This window comes from Oryctolagus cuniculus, chromosome 20 (genome assembly GCF_964237555.1).
Source record: "Oryctolagus cuniculus chromosome 20, mOryCun1.1, whole genome shotgun sequence".
NCBI lineage: Eukaryota > Metazoa > Chordata > Mammalia > Lagomorpha > Leporidae > Oryctolagus > Oryctolagus cuniculus.
The window spans coordinates 19,744,258-19,762,002 of record NC_091451.1 but is presented as its reverse complement, the minus strand read 5'-3'; the positions used below and the strand labels follow the sequence as shown (position 1 = coordinate 19,762,002).

At 47.8% G+C, this 17,745-nt stretch overlaps 1 protein-coding gene across 1 annotated transcript; it reads right to left on the bottom strand.

Moving 5' to 3' along the window:
* Positions 1-2,847: 2,847 nt before the first annotated feature.
* Positions 2,848-14,740, bottom strand: LOC100344258 (acyl-coenzyme A thioesterase 1). The gene is made up of 3 exons (XM_002719663.5): positions 14,244-14,740; positions 8,612-8,814; positions 2,848-5,863 (listed from the first exon to the last, which is right to left on the bottom strand). The coding sequence occupies exons 1-3, from the start codon at positions 14,698-14,700 to the stop codon at positions 5,258-5,260; spliced, it is 1,266 nt and encodes a 421-aa protein (XP_002719709.4). The 5' UTR covers positions 14,701-14,740; the 3' UTR covers positions 2,848-5,257.
* Positions 14,741-17,745: the final 3,005 nt, after the last annotated feature.

Genomic DNA, 17,745 nt, shown 5'->3' with positions numbered 1-17,745 from the left:
TTACGGACATTAAAAAAATCTTTTTTTAAAAGATTTATTTTATTTATTTGAAAGAGTTATACAGAGAGAGGAGAGGCAGAGAGACAAAGAGGGGGAGAGTGTCTTCCATTCGCTGGTTCACTCCCCAATTGATTGCAATGGCCGGAGCTGTGCCAATCTGAAGCCAGGAGCCAGGAGCTTCTTTCAGGTCTCCCACATGGGTGCAGGGGCCCAAGGACTTGGGCCATCTTCTACTGCTTTCCCAGCCACAGCAGAGAGCTGGATCAGAAGAGGAGCAGCCAGGACTAGAACCGGCGCCCATATGGGATGACAGCACTTCAGGCCAGGGCATTAACCCGCTGTGCCACAGCGTATGCCCCATCTTTTGTCTTTTGATGGATGTAAACAGTATAGTGGAAACATGGGATTGGAACTGCTGTATCATAGAGAATGGGAATATTGAGTCTTAGTAGATTTTAGTAGATACTAAAAGTCCAACTTTTGAATATGGCTTTGTAGGTATGTAGGCATAATGTATGATGTATATTTTCTCCATATACACACACATATGCTATATGCATATATGTATATATAAACAATATGTAGTGTTTTACTCATATATATAAACTATTACCCTATATCAATGTCTCATCTTTTGCATACCAAGTTTAACATGTGTACAAAACACCAGGAGTATTTTTCTTCTTCTTTTTTTTTTAGATTTATTTTATTTATTTGAAAGAGAGTTACAGAGAGAGGTAGAGCGAGAGAGAGAGAGAGAGAGAGAGGTCTTCCCTGTGCTGGTTCGCTCCCCAAATGACCACAATGGCCAGAGGTGAGCTGATCCAAAACCAGGAGCCAGGAGCTCCTTCTGGGTCTCCCTTGTGGGAGCAGGGGCCCAAGCACTTGGGCCATCATCTATTGCTTTCCCAGGCCATAGCAGAGAGCTGGATTGGTAGTGGAGCAGCTGGGACTCGAACCGGCGCCCATATGGGATGCCGGCACTGCATGCTGTGGCATTCACCTGCTGTGCCACAGCGCTGGCCTTCAGGAGTATTTTGCAAATAGTACAGTGAGCAGAACTGCCTTCCTTCATTTTCCCTTTTCTGTCCATTGCTGAGGTTTTAAGTTACTTCAAGATGTTTTCTGACAATCCCTAAGCCTCTATATTTACAACTTGAATCCTTACCCAGGAAGACTTTTCACTTTATGAAAGATTTATTTATTTATTTATTTGAGATAGGGATGCAAATCTCCCATTTACTGATTCATTCCCCAGCTGCCGACAACGGCCAGGAGTAGGCCAGGCTGAAGCCAAGAGCTGGGAACTCAAACCAGTTCTGTGTGGATGGTAGGCATCCAGGTGCCTGAGCCATCACCTGCTGCTTCCCAGGTATGTTAGCAGGAAGCTGGAATCCAGATCAGATCTGGAACTCGAACACAGACGCTCTAATGAGGGATGCAGGTACCAAACACCCTCTTGACTACTGTGGCAGCCAAATACCTACACCTGATTTTTCATGTTTTATAGAACATAGTTTCAGGTGTAACAAGCATGTACAGCTCTCATCATGTATGTGGGTTTTTTTTTTCAAATTGTATTTATTTATTTAATTGGAAGGTAGGGTTACAGAGAGAGTGGGGAGAGAGAAGTCTCCCATCCATTGCCAGGAGTGTGGGAGCTTTGTGGCATCATTCTGTCATACCCTGTTGGTCAAGGAGTCACAGAATCCCACCAAAGCTCAAGGAAAACAGAGTCCACTTCTTTTTTTTTTTTTTTAAGATTTATTTATTTTTATTTGAAAGGCAGAATTGGAGAGAGGGGGAGATCTTCCTTCTGCTGGTTCACTGCTATGTTATTTATACCGCTACTCTACCATGAGCTTCCTATTTTTTTGAAAGATTTATTTTATTTGAAAGCAGAGTTATTTATAGAGAGGGAGATGGAGCAGTCTTCCATCTGCTGGTTCACTGCCTAAAGGCCATGACAGTCAGGGCTGAGCCAGGCCAAAGCCAGGAGTAGGAGCTCCATAGAGGTCTCCCATGTGAGTGCAGGGGCCCAAGGATTTGGGCCACCCTCTGCTGCTTTCCCAGGCACATTAGCAGGGAGCTGGATCAGAAGAGGACTAGCCAGGACACGAACTGGTGCCCATATGGGATGCTGCAGGCAGAGGCTTAGCCCACTATGAAACGGCGCCGGCTCCAAGAATTTATTGTTTCAAAACAGGATTTATTTTACAGGCAGAGAAACAGAGATAGACACACACATACACAGGGACAGCTTCTGTCCACTGGTTCACTGCCCAAATGCTGGGCTAGGCCAAAGTCAGGAGCTGGGAACTCAATCCAGATCTCCCACATAGGTCAGGAACCCAGTCCCTTGAGCCATCACTCCTGCTTCCCAGGTTCTGCATTAGCAGAAATCTGGAGTCAGGGGCCAGAGACAGGGGTTGAACCCAGTACTCGAATATGGAATTTGGGGGATTCCAACAAATAGGCTAAACACCTGCCCCAGCAAATTTTTTTAATTAAAAATTAATCACAGGGCCTGCGCTGTAGCGTAGTGGATAAAGCCGCTGCCTGCAGTGCTGGCATTCCACGTGGGCACTGGTTTGAGATCAGGCCACTCCATTTCCAGTCCAGCTCTCTGCTATGTCCTGGGAAAGCAGTGGAAGGTGTCCCAAGTTCTTGGGACTCTGCACGCACATGGCAGACCTGGAAGAATCTCCTGGCTCCTGGCTTCAGATTGGCATAGCTCTGGCCATAGTGGCCATCTGGAGAGTAAACCAGTGGATGGAAGACCTCTCTCTCTCTCTCTCACTCTCTCTCTCTCCTTCTGCCTTTCATTCTTCTTCTTCTTCTTCTTCTTCCTTTTTCTCAAAGATTGATTTATTTATCTGAAAGTCAGAGTTACACTAAGAGAGGAGAGGCAGGCCATCCCTCTCTGTGTGGGATGCCAAACACCTACTCGCTAAACAAGTCAACAAGGAAACAAAACACAATAATCATAAATTAAGTTTTCCTTTAAAAAAATTTATTTATTTGAAATGCACAGAACAAGACAGATCTTCCACTTCCTTGTTCACCCTTCAAATTCCTGTAACAGCTAGGGCTGGGCTAGGCTGAAGTCAGGAGCCAGGAATTCATTCCTGATGTCCCACGTTTGTGGTAGGGACCTGTCACTCAAGTCATCATCTGCTACCTCCCAGGGTGTGCAACAGCAGGACTGTAGGTGGAGGAGCTGGGACCCAAGCCAAGCATTCCAATATGGGATGCAGGTGTAACAACACAGATTTCATTGTGGACATTGATAACACGAATATTAAATTATTTTCATGTTTATCATTTTCTAAAATTTATTTAACAGGTAGAGTAATAGACAGTGAGAGAGAGAGAGAGAGAGACCGAGAGAAAGGTCTTCCTTCCATTGGTTCACTCCCCAAATGGCCACCACAGCCGGCGCTGCACCGATCTGAAGCCAGGGGCTTCCTCCCAGTCTCCCTTGCGGGCGCAGGGACCCAAACACTTGGGCCATCCTCCACTGCCCTCCCGGGCCACAGCAGAGAGCTGGCCTGGAAGAGGAGCAACCGGAACTAGAACCCGCCGACAATATGGGATACCGGCATCACAAGGTGGAAGATTAACCAAGTGAGCCATGGCGCTGGCCCAATCATGTTTATCATAGTTAAAATCACTTACATATTTCGGCTGGCGCCGCAGCTCACTAGGCTAATCCTCCGCCTAGCGGCGCCAGCACACCAGGTTCTAGTCCATCCAGTTCAGGGCATCGGATTCTGTCCCGGTTGCCCCTCTTCCAGGCCAGCCCTCTGCTGTGGCCAGGGTGTGCAGTGGAGGATGGCCCAGGTGCTTGGGCCCTGCTCCCATTGGAGACCAAGAGAAGCACCTGGCTCCTGCCTTTGGATAGGTGCGGTGCATCTGCCGTGGTGGCCATTGGAGGGTCAACCAACGGCAAAGGAAGACTTTTCTCTGTGTCTTTCTCTCTCACTATCCTCCCTGCCCTGTAAAAAAAAAAAAAAAAAAGAAAGAAAAAACAACAACAACAACAACAACAAAAACCACACACACAATCACTTACATATTTCATCTAAATAATCTCTTGAGTTTTTATAAAAACTAGATCATAAGGTCCATATGTATAAACAAAACAACAAAATTTGTTTGCTAGGAGAATCTTTATTCATCCAAAGAGAAGTTATCAAAGGACTGAAACTATCTAACTAGTAATCGCTTTGTAGCTAAGATGTTACTTCTATTTTTAAAGTAGAAACTCAAATCTGATATTAAAACAGCTTTGATATTTGCACTCATTTCTGGGTACTTTAAAGCCTCTAGATTACAAAGGACAACTCAAACAATGAACATGCTATGGAAATAGTTGTTTTACTACATTATTTGGGGATTAACAACAAGAAAAAAGTCTGTGCTTGTTTAGTAAGAACAATGTTTCTTGTGGTTTTTTGAAGATTTTCAATCTGTGGTTGGTTTAAGCCACAGATTTGGAATCCACAGATAAGAAGGGGTAACTGCGATGCCTTTCTTTTACAGTAGGCAATTATTTCTCTATTATTCAGACATTTAGCAAATAATGCTTTTTTAAAAAATCCTTTATTTATTTTGTTTGAAAGTCAGAGTTATAGAGCGAGCAAGAGTGACAATGACAATGGGAGAGAAAGAGAGAGAGAATCTTCCATCTGCTGGTTCACTCCCTGAATGGCCACAATGGCCAGGGCTGGCCCAAGCCAAAGCCAAGAGCTTCATCCAGGTTTCCCATGTGGGTGCAGGGTCCGCAAGCATTTGGGCCAATTTCCACTGCCTTTCCAGGCCATTAGCAGGGAGCTGGATCAGAAGTGGAGCAGCTGGGACACACACTGGTGCCCATACGGGATGCTGGCACTGCAGGTGGCATATTTACCTGCTACACCACAATCCTGGCCCCCCAGCACATAAGTATTGAACTCCAGTTGTGCAGCAGGCACTGATAATCAGCGCTCCCCTCCCTTTCTGAGCTGAAGCCTTGTTGGTGGCATGTTTGCAATAGTAAGAGGTGTGCTTTTATCACCTCTCATGTTTTCTGCACAATCACTCCCTCCCACACTGATGAGACATGCAATTTATAAAAACTTTAAAAGCTCATTCTTATTGGTAAGCGCAATTTAACAGTAGGGTGGGGGAGTCTAAGTAGTTATTCACAAGAATAAGAGAATATATACTAATTCTGGCGGCTAGTCCCAGGAGATGCTACACAATCAAATAAAAATTATAGTTTTGCAGGGACTTTCCTCTCTTTGCCACCCAAGTGCTTGTGGAAGAAAGTCTGGAGTTGTTGCCAAGCATCCACCTGGGCCACAGCATGAGCCCTGGGCTCCCCTCCCCAGAACACAGGACCGCCCACCAAGGCGTGCAGGGAAGCCCGGCACAGGGGGAAGTACGGGGGCTCGATGTAGTGCCCTGCCTCTGGGTAGCAGATGATCTGGGGCTTTGCCTTCCCCTGGGCCTGGAGGCGTTTAGAGGCCTCATTGGCATAGAACTCACTCTTCCAGTTGTGGTCATCCTGACCCACGAGGAACAGGAAGGTGCACTCAGACCTCTCCACAGGAATTAGGCTCTTCTGGTCAGGCCCTTCCAAAGGGCTGTTCAGGGCGTCCACAATGTCTGCAAAGCCTTCTTTGGTCATCTTGATTCGACTTCTGTTGGTCCCTACAGGGGGCAGGGTCACGTCCTTGTAGCGTAAGGTCCCCCCAACATTAGCTATGGAACCGTTGATTATGACGGCAGCTGTGATGCCCTTCAGGAAAGAGGCCATGACAAGAGCGAGTTCACCCCCTTTGGAATGTCCAAGCAGCCCAATCCCTGGGCCTCTCACCTGAGTGGACAGAGGAGAAAGGAGAATGAGTGAACTGTGTGGTACAGCAAGGACTTCCCACTCATGGAAGCCAGGTGGACCAGGGTCTGATTCCGGGCTTTCCAAATCCTAGCTTTAAAAATGTTACTAAGTCTATAGAAATTTCTGTTTCCTTAGCAGTAAAATAACACAAATTCCTATGCTATAAAGTCTATATGATGCTCAAAAGAGACACCATATGTAAAGCACTTGGCATGATGCCTATCAATAATAAGCATTCAAGCAAATGCAAAAAATGTGTGCAGGGCTGGTGTGTGGTGCAACAGGCTAGATTGTGACTTAGGACATCAGTGCTGGTAGAGTCCTGGCTGCTGCTCTTCTGATCCAGCTCTCTGCTAATGAGCCTAGGAAAGCAGCAGATAATGGTGAAAGTACTTACCACCCACGTGGGAGACCAGGATGGAGCTCCTGGCTCCTGGCTTTGTCCTGGACCAGCTGCAGCTATTGCCCCCCCCCCCAATTAGGGGGGTGAACCAGTAATGGACTATCTCTCTCTCTCCCTCTTTCTACCTCTCCTCTTGGTCACTTTGCCTTTCAAATAAACTAGTAACTCTAAAAAACATATTTAGTGTTTAGTCTCTAATGCTTTTATACTTTAGTGGGGTCTTCACTAAAATTAATTCATGGTAATCTGAAAAAGTCTAAGATGAACCTAAATAATTCTCCATTTTTATGCAAAGTTCCAAGCACACTTGTACTGAGGAATAAAAGGCCTGAACTTTAATGAAGTTTTCTTTCTGAAGTTAACAGGTTGTTTTTTCGAATAAGTTGTAAAGTAATTAAATAATTAACTTATCAGAAACAGTATTTATATGCAATATAAATCATAATCCAGCACAGGAAAAAAGCCAAAGAATCAGTGTAAGTCTTTTTGGCAACTTCTAAATTATTATTAATTTGCTTATGGGTTCATTTCATTTCTTTTAAAGATTTGTTTATTATTTGAAAGAGTTACAAATAGAGAGAGAGTGAGCAAGCACTGGTTCCCTACCCAAATGGCTGCAACAGCCAGGGATGAGCAAGGCCGAAACCAGGAGGCAGGAGCTTCATCTGGGTCTCCCACATGGATGCAGCGGCCCAGGTACTTGGGCCACCCCCTGCTGCTTTCCCAGGCACATTATCAGGGAGCTGGATCAGAAGTGGAGCAGCCAGGACTCAAACTGGTGCCCATATGGGATGCTGGCATGGCAGATAACAATTTAACCCACTGTGCCATAGTGCCGGCCCCTCATTTTTAACATATAAGTAGTAGCAGATACTGAAAGATTTAAGAACATGTAACAGGGGCTAGTACAGTGGGTTAAGCCACTGCTCAAAATGCTGGCATCTCACAGCAACGTACTAGTTTGATTCCCACCTACTCCACATATTTCAGCTCCCTGCTTGTGTTCTTGAGGAAGTATGAAAGGATGGCCCAAGTACTTGGGCCCCTGCTACCTGCGTGGGAGACCCAGGTGCAGTTCCTGGCTCTTGGCTTTACCCTGGCCTAGGCTTAGCTGTTGCAGCCATTTGGGCAGTGAAACAGTGGATGGAAGATCTTTCTTTGTCTGTCTCTGACTCTGTCTCTCCCCCTGCCCCCTCTCCCTCTGCCACTCTGCCTTTTGAATAAACAAACAAAAAATAATAGCTAGAATTATCTTCTAGACCACTAACAACATTACTACTGCTGCTGATAACAGGTCACTTTTTTTTTTTTTTTTTTTTTTTTTTTTTGACAGGCAGAGTTAGAGAGTGAGAGACAGAAAGTTCTTCCTTTTTCTGTTGTTCACCCCCCAAGTGGCCACTATAGCTAGCCCGTTGCGGCCCTCGCGCTGCGCTGATCCGAAGCCAGGAGCCAGGTGCTTCCTTCTGGTCTCCCATGCAGGTGCAGAGCCCAAGGAATTGGGCCATCCTCCACTGCCTTCTCCGGGCCATAGCAGAGAGCTGGACTGAAAGAGGAGCAAGCTGAACAGAATCAAGCACCCCAACCGGGACTAGAACCCTGGGCATCGGCACCGCAGGCAGAGGATTAGCCTAGTGAGCCGCAGTGCCAGCCAACTTCAATCTTACCTAGATGAGGCTCTTCCTGAGCTCTCTAGACCCATCCACTTCCACTTCATCCTTCATCAGGGTCCTGCTGATTTCCTTGTTAAAGCTTTGAAAGTTTAAGTTACTTTTCTACTCTCCCTCCCTCTCTTATCCCTACACTGCACTCTAAGCTCATGTGGACATGAACTTTGACTTCCTCACCAGTGTACACCCTGTGCCTAGCTCCTCTTAGGCTTGCTGCATGAATGAATTTGTGTTTGCCGACGTCAGGCCCTATTTCAGAGGCTTCACAAGTGCCGCTTACTTAACCCCTATAGAAACCTGGAGGCTGGAGACAGATTCACATAGCTGGAAAGCAGTGATGCTGCTGACGTGACAGCTGCTCCTGGTTTGCTGTGACTGTGCTGTCTGGCACTGGAAGGCCCATTTCCCAGAAACTCCTGTCCTTGGATAAACCAGAACACCTGCTCACTCTACCTAGGATTCCAACATCAGGCTGTCCCACTAACTCTAAGCCCTCTAAGATGCTTCCAAGCTCAGAAATTCTCTTTGACTTTGGAAGAAGGACTAAATATTTTATCAGAGAGCATCCTCAGGTGACTGTGTTGAAAATCTCACCTTGGCTAGAGCAAGTATTTGGGAACCTACCATCTAAACAGAAATACTAAAGCAGCAGCTAACCTGAGGGTGACTGAGCAGGTAGTTCACAGCTTCTTCAAAGTACTCCAGGTGGAGGGTATCCATGCTCTTGGGGAGGTCGTCATAGTTGTAATAAGCCAGAGCCATGACAGCAAAGCCCTTCCCAGCCAGCAGGCTGGCTCGATACTCCAGCAGGCCACCTCCAACTCCAAACATGTCCACAATGCCAGGAAAGGGCCCAGGGCCTTGGGAAGAAACAAAACACAGAGCTAGTCCTCCAACTACTTTTGGTGTCTGACTCTTATTTATTTCAGGGACACAAAGTAAGTGGCCTAGTATCCAAATTTCCCTTTCTATTTTGAAAGAATGTTTTATTTATAGGATATATTAGGGGGACACAGGGCCCTAACTTTCACAAAAAAAAAAAAATAATAGAGATATCCTTCTTCTCCTTGTGACCTAGACTCAGCTACTGGACCATTCCATACTGAGTGTCCAGTGAGCAACACAGAGAGGTAGAATGGTTTAGAATTTATTCAGGTCAGCAGTATTTGCAGTGACTCCACAGCAGCCCTGAGTAGCCAGCTTAGTGATGTCCAGTGGTGGCATGAGCTGTGACCTTAGCTGGGGTTCCTGCTGTCCAGTCTCCTTTGGAGCTTCTCAGTTTTCTAATCCTAGTTCCCCATTCTTCTGATCAGTTGAGTTCCTGAAGCAATGGCCTTGGAATAAATTCATTTCCTATTTAACCCACAGTCTGTTTTTGATGCTTGCAACTCAAAATTCTGATTGATCTTGATTCCAAGTACTGTGGTATCACAAGCCATCTTTGGTCTTCTTATAAACCCAAGGAAAAAATTCAAAATTCTCAGGCATGTCTTGACATTCTATATCTGTGGGGAGCAACTCGGACTAGACTAAGTTACTGGAATTAAGACTTATTCTATGCATCTGCTCTCCCACAATATGGCGCTGAGAAGGGAGAAACAGCCTCTACACAGCTGCCTCCAGTTCAACCAATAAACTGTAGGACCTGCTCCTGATTGGAGGAGAGCAGCGTACTCAGCGTGTGGGTAGCAGAGTTGGGATTGGTGGAAGAGGACTATAAAGGAGGAGAGAGACAACATGCACCAGGAACATCTAAGGGGAACATCTAAGGGGAACACCTGTGCAGCCCCCGAGAGAGCCGGCCGGCGGTGTGCCGCTCCCCTGCGGAAGTGGGGAAAGTGGCCAGGGGGAACCGCCCTTCCACGGAGGTGGAAGGGACAGTAGCCAACCCGGGAAGAACCAGCAGCAAACCCGGGGAGGGCCGAGCAGACGAAAGAACAGCGCAGGGTCTTGTGTCGTTCCTCCATGAAGACGGGGAGCGACATATATCAAAGTTTATAATTTTCAATTTAGCCATCAAAAGTCAAACTGAATCTACATGCAATCCACACTCGATTTCATAGATTCCCAGGTCTCCATCATTGGAGCAAAATTTTAACTAACAAAAACTCAGTGTATTTTTTTCTTCCCAAATTGAAGAAAGATACATCTGCACATGGATTATGTGCTGATGAATAGACCTGAATTTACCTGTTTCTTTTAAGGTAGTTGTAATCTTTCAAATATTTATTTTCTAATTTATTTATTTTCATTCCATTTAAAAGACAGAGACAGGCAGACACAAACAGATATTTTATCTGCTGTGTTTTGCTTTACTAGGTATTCACTAACACTTGTTAATTAGATTTTTTAACGCTTGCCTTTAAGGGTATGAGGAGGTATTTCACAATAGTTTTTTTTTTTTTTCATTTGAGAGACAGACAGTGAGAGATCTCCTATCTGCTGCTTTATTGCACCAAATGCCTGCAAAAGCCAGGGCTGGGCCGGGCCTAAGCCAGGAGCCAAGAACTCCATCCAGGTCTCCCACATGGGTGGTAGGAACCCAACTACTTTAGCCATCACTGATACCTCCCAGGGTCTGTATTGGCAGGAAGGTGGAATTGGGAGTTGGAGCCAGGAATCAAACCCAGGCCATCTGATACTGGATGCAGGCTTCCTAACCCAGTGTTTTAATTGCTAGGCTAAAGTCTTTCTCTGCAAAGTGTATTTTCTATGATCACTAAGTAGGAGTTGAGAGTCTCTTTATAGGTTTATTGAATTTTTTCCTTTTTAAAAATTGACCTTCTATCCTTTGCCCATTTTTCTAGAGTTATGTGTCATTGATCTATAGTTTTTTAAAAATATTCTGGTATGTATGTAAAAATGCATTCATTAAATAAAAAATTAAAAAATAAAAAAATTCTGGATTCTGATAATTTTGTCTACTGTATCATAAACATCTTCGGTTGCATACATTTTACCTTTGTCTCACTGAGTTTTCTGTAATTCCTTTATAGTTTTTGCTTTCTGGATCTACATAAGAAATCCTTCCTAAAGATATGAATGACATTTTTTTTCCAATAGTTTTGACTTTTATTTTTCACAAATAGGTCTTTAATCACCTGGAGTTCATTTTTGTTTAAGATGTGAGGTAGGGTCTGGTGCCGCGGCTCACTAGGCTAATCATCCACCTTGTGGCGCCAGCACACCGGGTTCTAGTCCCGGTTGGGGCGCCGGATTCTGTCCCGGTTGCCCCTCTTCCAGGCCAGCTCTCTGCTGTGGCCAGGGAAGGCAGTGGAGGATGGCCCAAGTCCTTGGGCCCTGCACCCCATGGGAGACCAGGAGAAGTACCTGGCTCCTGCCTTGGGATCAGCATGGTGCACCAGCCACGGCAGCCATTGGAGGGTGAACCAATGGCAAAAGGAAGACCTTTCTCTCTCACTGTCCACTCTGCCTGTCAAAAAAAAAAAAAAAAAAAAAAAAAAAAAAAAAAAAAAAAGATGTGAGGTAGTTATCTAATTTTTTCCCTACATAAATAGCCAACAACAGCCTTTCTCCAACTATTTACACTACTTATATTTCATGCTTCCATATATTTGTATGCATAGACAAAGGTGCTTTAAAAAGTTTGTGAGAAAGAATAAAATAAGAGTTTATTTTGGGCCGGCGCCGTAATTCAATAGGCTAATCCTCTGACTGCGGTGCTGACACCCCAAGTTCTAGTACCGGTCGGGGGGCTGGACTCTGTCTAAGTTGCCCCTCTTCCAGGCCAGCTCTCTGCTGTGGCCCAGGAGTGCAGTGGAGGATGGCCCAAGTGCTTGGGCCCTGCACCCCATGGGAGACCAGGAGAAGCTCCTGTTTCCTGGCTTTGGATCAGCACGGTGCACCAGGCGCAGCGTGCCAACCACAGCGGACACTGAGGGGTGAACCAACGGAAAAGGAAGACCTTTCTCTCTTTCTCTCTCTCTCTCTCTCTTACTGTCAACTCTGCCTGTCAAAAAATAAAAAATAAAAAATAGTTTATTTTGGTGCTAAAATTTTTTGAAATATAGATCCAATGCTGTGCTACAGCAGGTTAACCTGCTACTTGCAACACAGCGCCTCATATCCAAGGGCTGGTGGCTGCTCCACTTTAAACCCAGCTCCCTGATACAGCACCTGGGAAAGCAGAGGATGATGGCTCAAGAGCTTGGGACCCAGATAGAGTTCTAGGCTCCTGGCTTTGGCCTAGCCTGGCTCTGCCTATTGTAGCCATTTGGAGAGTGAATCAGTGAGTGGAAGATCTTTCTTTCGCTGCCTCTCCCTTTTTCTGTTAGTCTTTCAAATAATTACATAAATCTTCAAAGTTAAAATACGTATGCATAATTTTTCATAATATGTATTAATATGCATAATTTTCCTAATATGTATTTTCTATGAACCTTTTGAAGTACAAGTGTATCAATTTAGGAATTCTAATCTTCTATTACCCTATTTCGTAGATGGGAGGCCACTCAAGCCACCGCTCTCTGTGGTGCCGGGCTTGGTGTCAGCAGTGCTGAGGTCGGGGGTGGCTAGCGGCTTCACTGCTGCAATGAAAGTGACTGGGGCCCACTGCCGCAGCTGCAGCCCCTCCAGGTCTCTGAGGGTCACTGGGCCTGCTATGCTACTGGAACTGCTGGGGGCTCTCCAGGTTCCACTCCTCTCCTGCTGAAATCAGACATAACCATTGCCGAACTCCCCAAGTACAGACGTGATTATTCTTTAACTTATGGAAATTTAGGTTGTCTTCAGTTGTTCATTGTTACAAGGAATGCTGCAAAACAGACCTGTGTGTAATTCAGGAGAGATTACTGGAGGAAGAACTGCTATAGCAAGGGCATCCAGGCAGTTTTTTGTTTTGTTTTCTTTTGGTGTGTTTTTTTTTTTTTTTTTTTTTTTTTTTTTTTTTTTTTTTTGACAGGCAGAGTGGATAGTGAGAGAGAGAGACAGAGAGAAAGGTCTTCCTTTTTGACGTTGGTTCACCCTCCAATGCTGGCATGGCCGTCGAGCTGCGGCCGGCACATCGCGCTGATCTGAAGCCAGGAGCCAGGTGCTTCTCCTGGTCTCCCATGCGGGTGCAGAGCCCAAGCACTTGGGCCATCCTCCACTGCACTCCCGAACACAGCAGAGACCTGGCCTGGAAGAGCAACAACCAGGACAGAATCTGGCACCCCCACCGGGACTAGAACCCATTGCGCCGGCGCAGCAAGGCGGAGGATTAGCCTATTGAGCCGCGGTGCCGGCCTCAGGCAGTTTTCAAATAGGAAATGACTGTTGATTGGCGTTCAGAAGTGCCTGCAGTGGAACAGGTGACCAAACAAGGACTGATTACAGTATGAAGGGAGCTCAGGCTAGAGGTAGGGTATGTGCAGGAGTGGGGAGAATGAGGATAATCTGATTGATTGCAAGTTGAAATCATTAAAAGATCAGAAAATGGCAGTGACCCCAGGAGTTGATTAAGCATTCCAGAATCCCTACAAAATATGAGGTTTAAAAATAGTATCTCATCTGGAAGGAAATGCAGTTACGCCTAGGTCAAGTGGAAGGATTTCATACTGGAGAGAGACTTTTTATCATACACCCATTAGCACTGTTGGTTCTTTGCTTGTTACTTGTACCTGTTACACTATTTTAACATTGTTTACCAAAGAACCACTTCTCAATTTTACTTCGTTTCTTTCATGTTTCACAGTGATATTAGGGTCACTCAAACGGGTCACAGGAAAATTTCCCTCTTGCATATCAAATGAACCTGCTCATTCCTGGCCCTTAACCACACTGTTCCTGTGGGCACATGCACAAGTCAAGGGGACAGGAACAGCTGGGCACTCATGGGAGAGCAATTCTGAGTACACCAAGCTTTCAAGCCCATTTTTCTAGACAGTGGTTTTCAGAGTCCGGCTGCTTCGGGATCGCCATGGAAAGGTGTTCACAACTCAGACTGCTGCTTGCAGATTCACAGCCCAGATGGATTAAATCGGATAGGGCCAGAAAGCTGCATCTCTAACGAGTTCCCTGCTCTTGCTACTGTGGGGCTGGTGCACGGTGGATGAGCAGCTGCTCTCCAGCCTAAATGTGCAGAGAAATCACTCAGGGCAGGAGGTCTTGTCAAAACGCAGGGTCTGCTTCAGCGGGTTGGGGCGAGGCCTGATGTCTGCTTCCCTAACCAGCTTCCTACAGCGCTGTTGTCTCTCAGATGTATACATCAAGGAGCCACGGGGGAAAGAACAAGGGCCAAGGGGACGCCCTCTCAGGAAGACAGGTGCAGGTAGCACAGCAGACGGCTCACCTGGCGGCAGGAAGAGCGTGGCGCGCACCCGGCCCGCGCGCACCGGCTGGCGCCGCACCCCCGGCGGCAGGAAGCGGCGCTCCAGCAGCGCGCGGGCCAGGAGCTGCCCGGGCTCCGGGGCGTGGCCGTCCAGCACCTCCAGCTCCACGGCCAGCGGCGTCTGCACGTCCCGCTTGGTCAGACGCCAGAAGGGCCTGTCGGGCTGCAGGGCCCAGAGGAGCCCCATGGGCTCGAGCCCCGCGAAGCTGCCGCCCAGCGCGGGCGCGCGCGCCAGGTCCAGCTGGCCGCCGGCGTCGGCGCAGTAGCGCGCGTGGGCCCGGAAGAGCGCGCCCTTCTCGTCGCGCAGGGACGCGCGCAGCGTGACCGGCTGCTCGGGGGCCAGGCCGCGCACGGCGATGCGCACCGGCTCGTCCCAGCAGCAGGGGCCCGCGGGCTCCACGCTCACCGACGCCACCATTCTAATTTGGAGGAAAGGGGGAGACTACTTTTAGGAGTCCCGTCTGCCCCTGCAGGCCCGCCTCCTAGCGACGCAACGGTGGGCAGAATCCCTCGCGGGCCTCTCATTGGCTGCCCGCTGCAGGCTGGGCCCGGCTCCAGACTTGGCGGGGCGCTCCAGCGCGCTCTGCTCAGAACCCGGCTGATAATAGGAGGCGAAGTCCTATGTGTAGCAGTCGAGGTGAGGTGGAAAGGCCCCCGAAGCCACCAGACTGAAGGGAACACAGTTCCAGGAATCTGGATTGGCGACGAATTCTGCTTGAGAAGTACGCATCCCTCCTCAGGATGCCTGGGTAGGAGTCCCGGGCTTCTGCTTCCAGTTTCCTGCTAACCCAGACCCTGGGGTGCAGCAGGTGATCGCTGAAGTGCCTGAGTCCCTGCTGCCCACCTGAGGGACCTGGATGGAGTCCTGGGCTTCTGACTTAGCCTGGTGTGCACCTGCTGGTGCAGTCACTCCGGGAGTGAATCAGCGGATTTGGAAGACTGATCCTCCCTCTATCTCTCCCTCTCTTCTTCCCCCTTGTTTTCCCTATCACTCTGCCTTTCAAATAAGTAACTCTTAAAACCTTTTTTAAAAAAATATATTTGAAAGGCGGGGTCGGGGGAGATCTCCCATCCACTGATTCACTCTAAATATCCACAATAGCCGGGGCAGAGCAGACTGAAGGGAGAAGTGCCGAACTCCATCCGGGCTTCCCACATGGGTAGCAGAGGCCCAAGCACTTGTCCCATCCTTTGCTTTCCAGACATTAGCAGGGAGCTGGATCGGAAGTATCAGACTTTCAACTCCTAGGTGGGATGCCGGCGTTGCAAGTGTTGGCTTAACCTGCTGCTGTGCCAAAAGGCCGGCCCTGAACATTTTTTCAGATAAAATGTATCCCAGGTGCTTGGCATTCAGGCGATCCCCTGAGGACGTGGTCAGGTCCTTCTTTTCCCCCTCAGTCCCTTACCAGAGCCGATGGTAACTGGAGCCGCCGTTCAGAACAGGTTGGTGTTTGTACAGTCAGACCTGCCTGGCTTCGATTGCCACTCTGCTCCTTAACAGCTTGGCGATCTTTAGCTGTCCTTAATTAAGCTTCTGAATCCTTATCTGAAAATAGGTATCGTGACAATAAATGGTCTGTGGTAATAGCACGGCCCCAAAACACCTGTGGCTTCATCAAAACCGAGTTCTGTTTTTCATCTTAACTCATTGGCATGGGCTGTGTGTTGTGGCACAGCAAGTTAAGCTTCCAACGGCAACACCAGCATTCTGTGTGAATGCCAGTTCAAGTCCCAGCTGTTCCACTCCAATCCAGCTCCCTGCTAATGTGCCTGGGAAGGCAGCAGAAGGTGGCCCAAGTGCTTGGACACCTGCCACCCACGTGGGAAACCAGGTGGAGTTCCCGGCTCCTGGCTTCAGTCAGGCCCAGCTCCAATTGTGACCGTTTGGAGAGTGAACCAGCAGGTGGAAAATATCTCTCTGGCTCTGTCTCTGTAACTCTGCCTTTCAAAAAAAACAAATGAAATAAAAAATAATTTTAAAAAAATAAAACCCTCCTTGGCAGTGTCAGTTTTGGGTGGTATCAGAATTCTGGCAGGAAGCAAATGGCACAGTGGACAATTTCAGGAGCATTTATAAGGGACTTTTTTTTGACAGGCAGAATGGACAGTGAAAGAGAGAGAGAGAGAAAGGTCTTCCTTTTGCCATTGGTTCACCCTTCAATGGCCGCTGCGGCTGCCACGCTGCGGCTGGCACACCGCCCTGATCCGATGGCAGGAGTCAGGTACTTATCCTGGTCTCCCATGGGGTTCAGGGCCCAAGCACTTGGGCCATCCTCCACTGCCTTCCCTGGCCACAGCAGAGAGCTGGCCTGGAAGAGGGGCGACCGGGACAGAATCCGGCACCCCGACCGGGACTAGAACCTGGTGTGCCGGCGCCGCAAGGCGGAGGATTAGCATAGTGACCTGTGGCGCCGGCCTATAAGGGAATTTTTTAATATTTATTTATTCATTTATTTGAAAGAGTTACACAAAGAGAGGCAGAGAGAGAAAGAGTGAGAGAGAAAGAGAGAGGTCTTCCATCTGGTTATTCAAACCCGATTGGCCGCAACGGCTGGAGCCATGCTGATCCGAAGCAGGAGGCAGGGGCTTCTTCTGGGTCTCCCACATGGGTGCAGGGGCCCAAGCACTTGGGCCATCTTCTACTGTTTCCCAGGCCACAGCAGGGAGCTGGATCGGAAGTGGAGCATCCTTCTTAAACCAGCAATCATAATGCGATGCCTGTGCTCAGGCCAGGGCGTTAACCCACTGTGCCACAGGGCTGGCCCCAATAAGGGAATTATTTTACAAAGGCATCGACAAGATTCCCTCCCATCCCCCCCCCTTTTTTTTTTTTCAGAAAAGCTCAACACGGTGTGGGGAAGAATTTTGTGCCTGAAGGCTCAAGGGAAGAGGGCTGTCTGGAGAAGCCGTGGCCTTTCTAGGGGACATGGGAAAGCCATGGTGATGCAGCAGCAGGAGGAGAAAACACATCTGGAGCTCGCTCTCTTCTTCCATTCAGTATCTTGCAATCGATTTGGCTGAACCCAACAATACGATTCAGCCTCCCGGGCCCCCAGCAGGGTGAAGAGAGAAGTGTGTGTATGATGTTTGGCAAATATAAACTAAGTAAATATTTAGAACCTGAGAAAATGATGATCAGATTAAGCTCCAAATCTGATTCAGTGAGCTTGCCATTCCACCTAAGGAAGTAACTGCCCTCTGTATTTTCATCAGCTGCCCTTTAAATTGTCCCAGGATAATCCCCCAACTAGGGCACTGTTACACAGGATCTACCTGGGCTGCTGTCTCCTTCCTTCCCCTACCCTGATGCCCACCTCACTGTGAAAAGAAGTAGAAATGACTGTTAGGCACATGAGGGGAAAGCAGCCGAGCAGCTGGCCATTCCAAAGCACCTTCTCTGTGGAGTTCTGAGCCTAGGAACTTCAAAGAAGAGGTAGGCAGTGAGCAGGCCAGCTGTCAGGGG

Bases quoted from the DNA above. Each gene is read 5' to 3' on its own strand.
- LOC100344258 (XM_002719663.5), bottom strand. From the start codon at position 14,700: ATGGTGGCGTCGGTGAGCGTGGAGCCCGCGGGCCCCTGCTGCTGGGAC. The intron at 8,815-14,243 runs GTGAGCCGTCTG...TTTCTTCCCAAG, and splicing joins CACGCTCTTCCTGCCGCCAG to GCCCTGGGCCCTTTCCTGGC. The intron at 5,864-8,611 runs GTTAGCTGCTGC...CTGTCCACTCAG, and splicing joins ACCTGCTCAGTCACCCTCAG to GTGAGAGGCCCAGGGATTGG.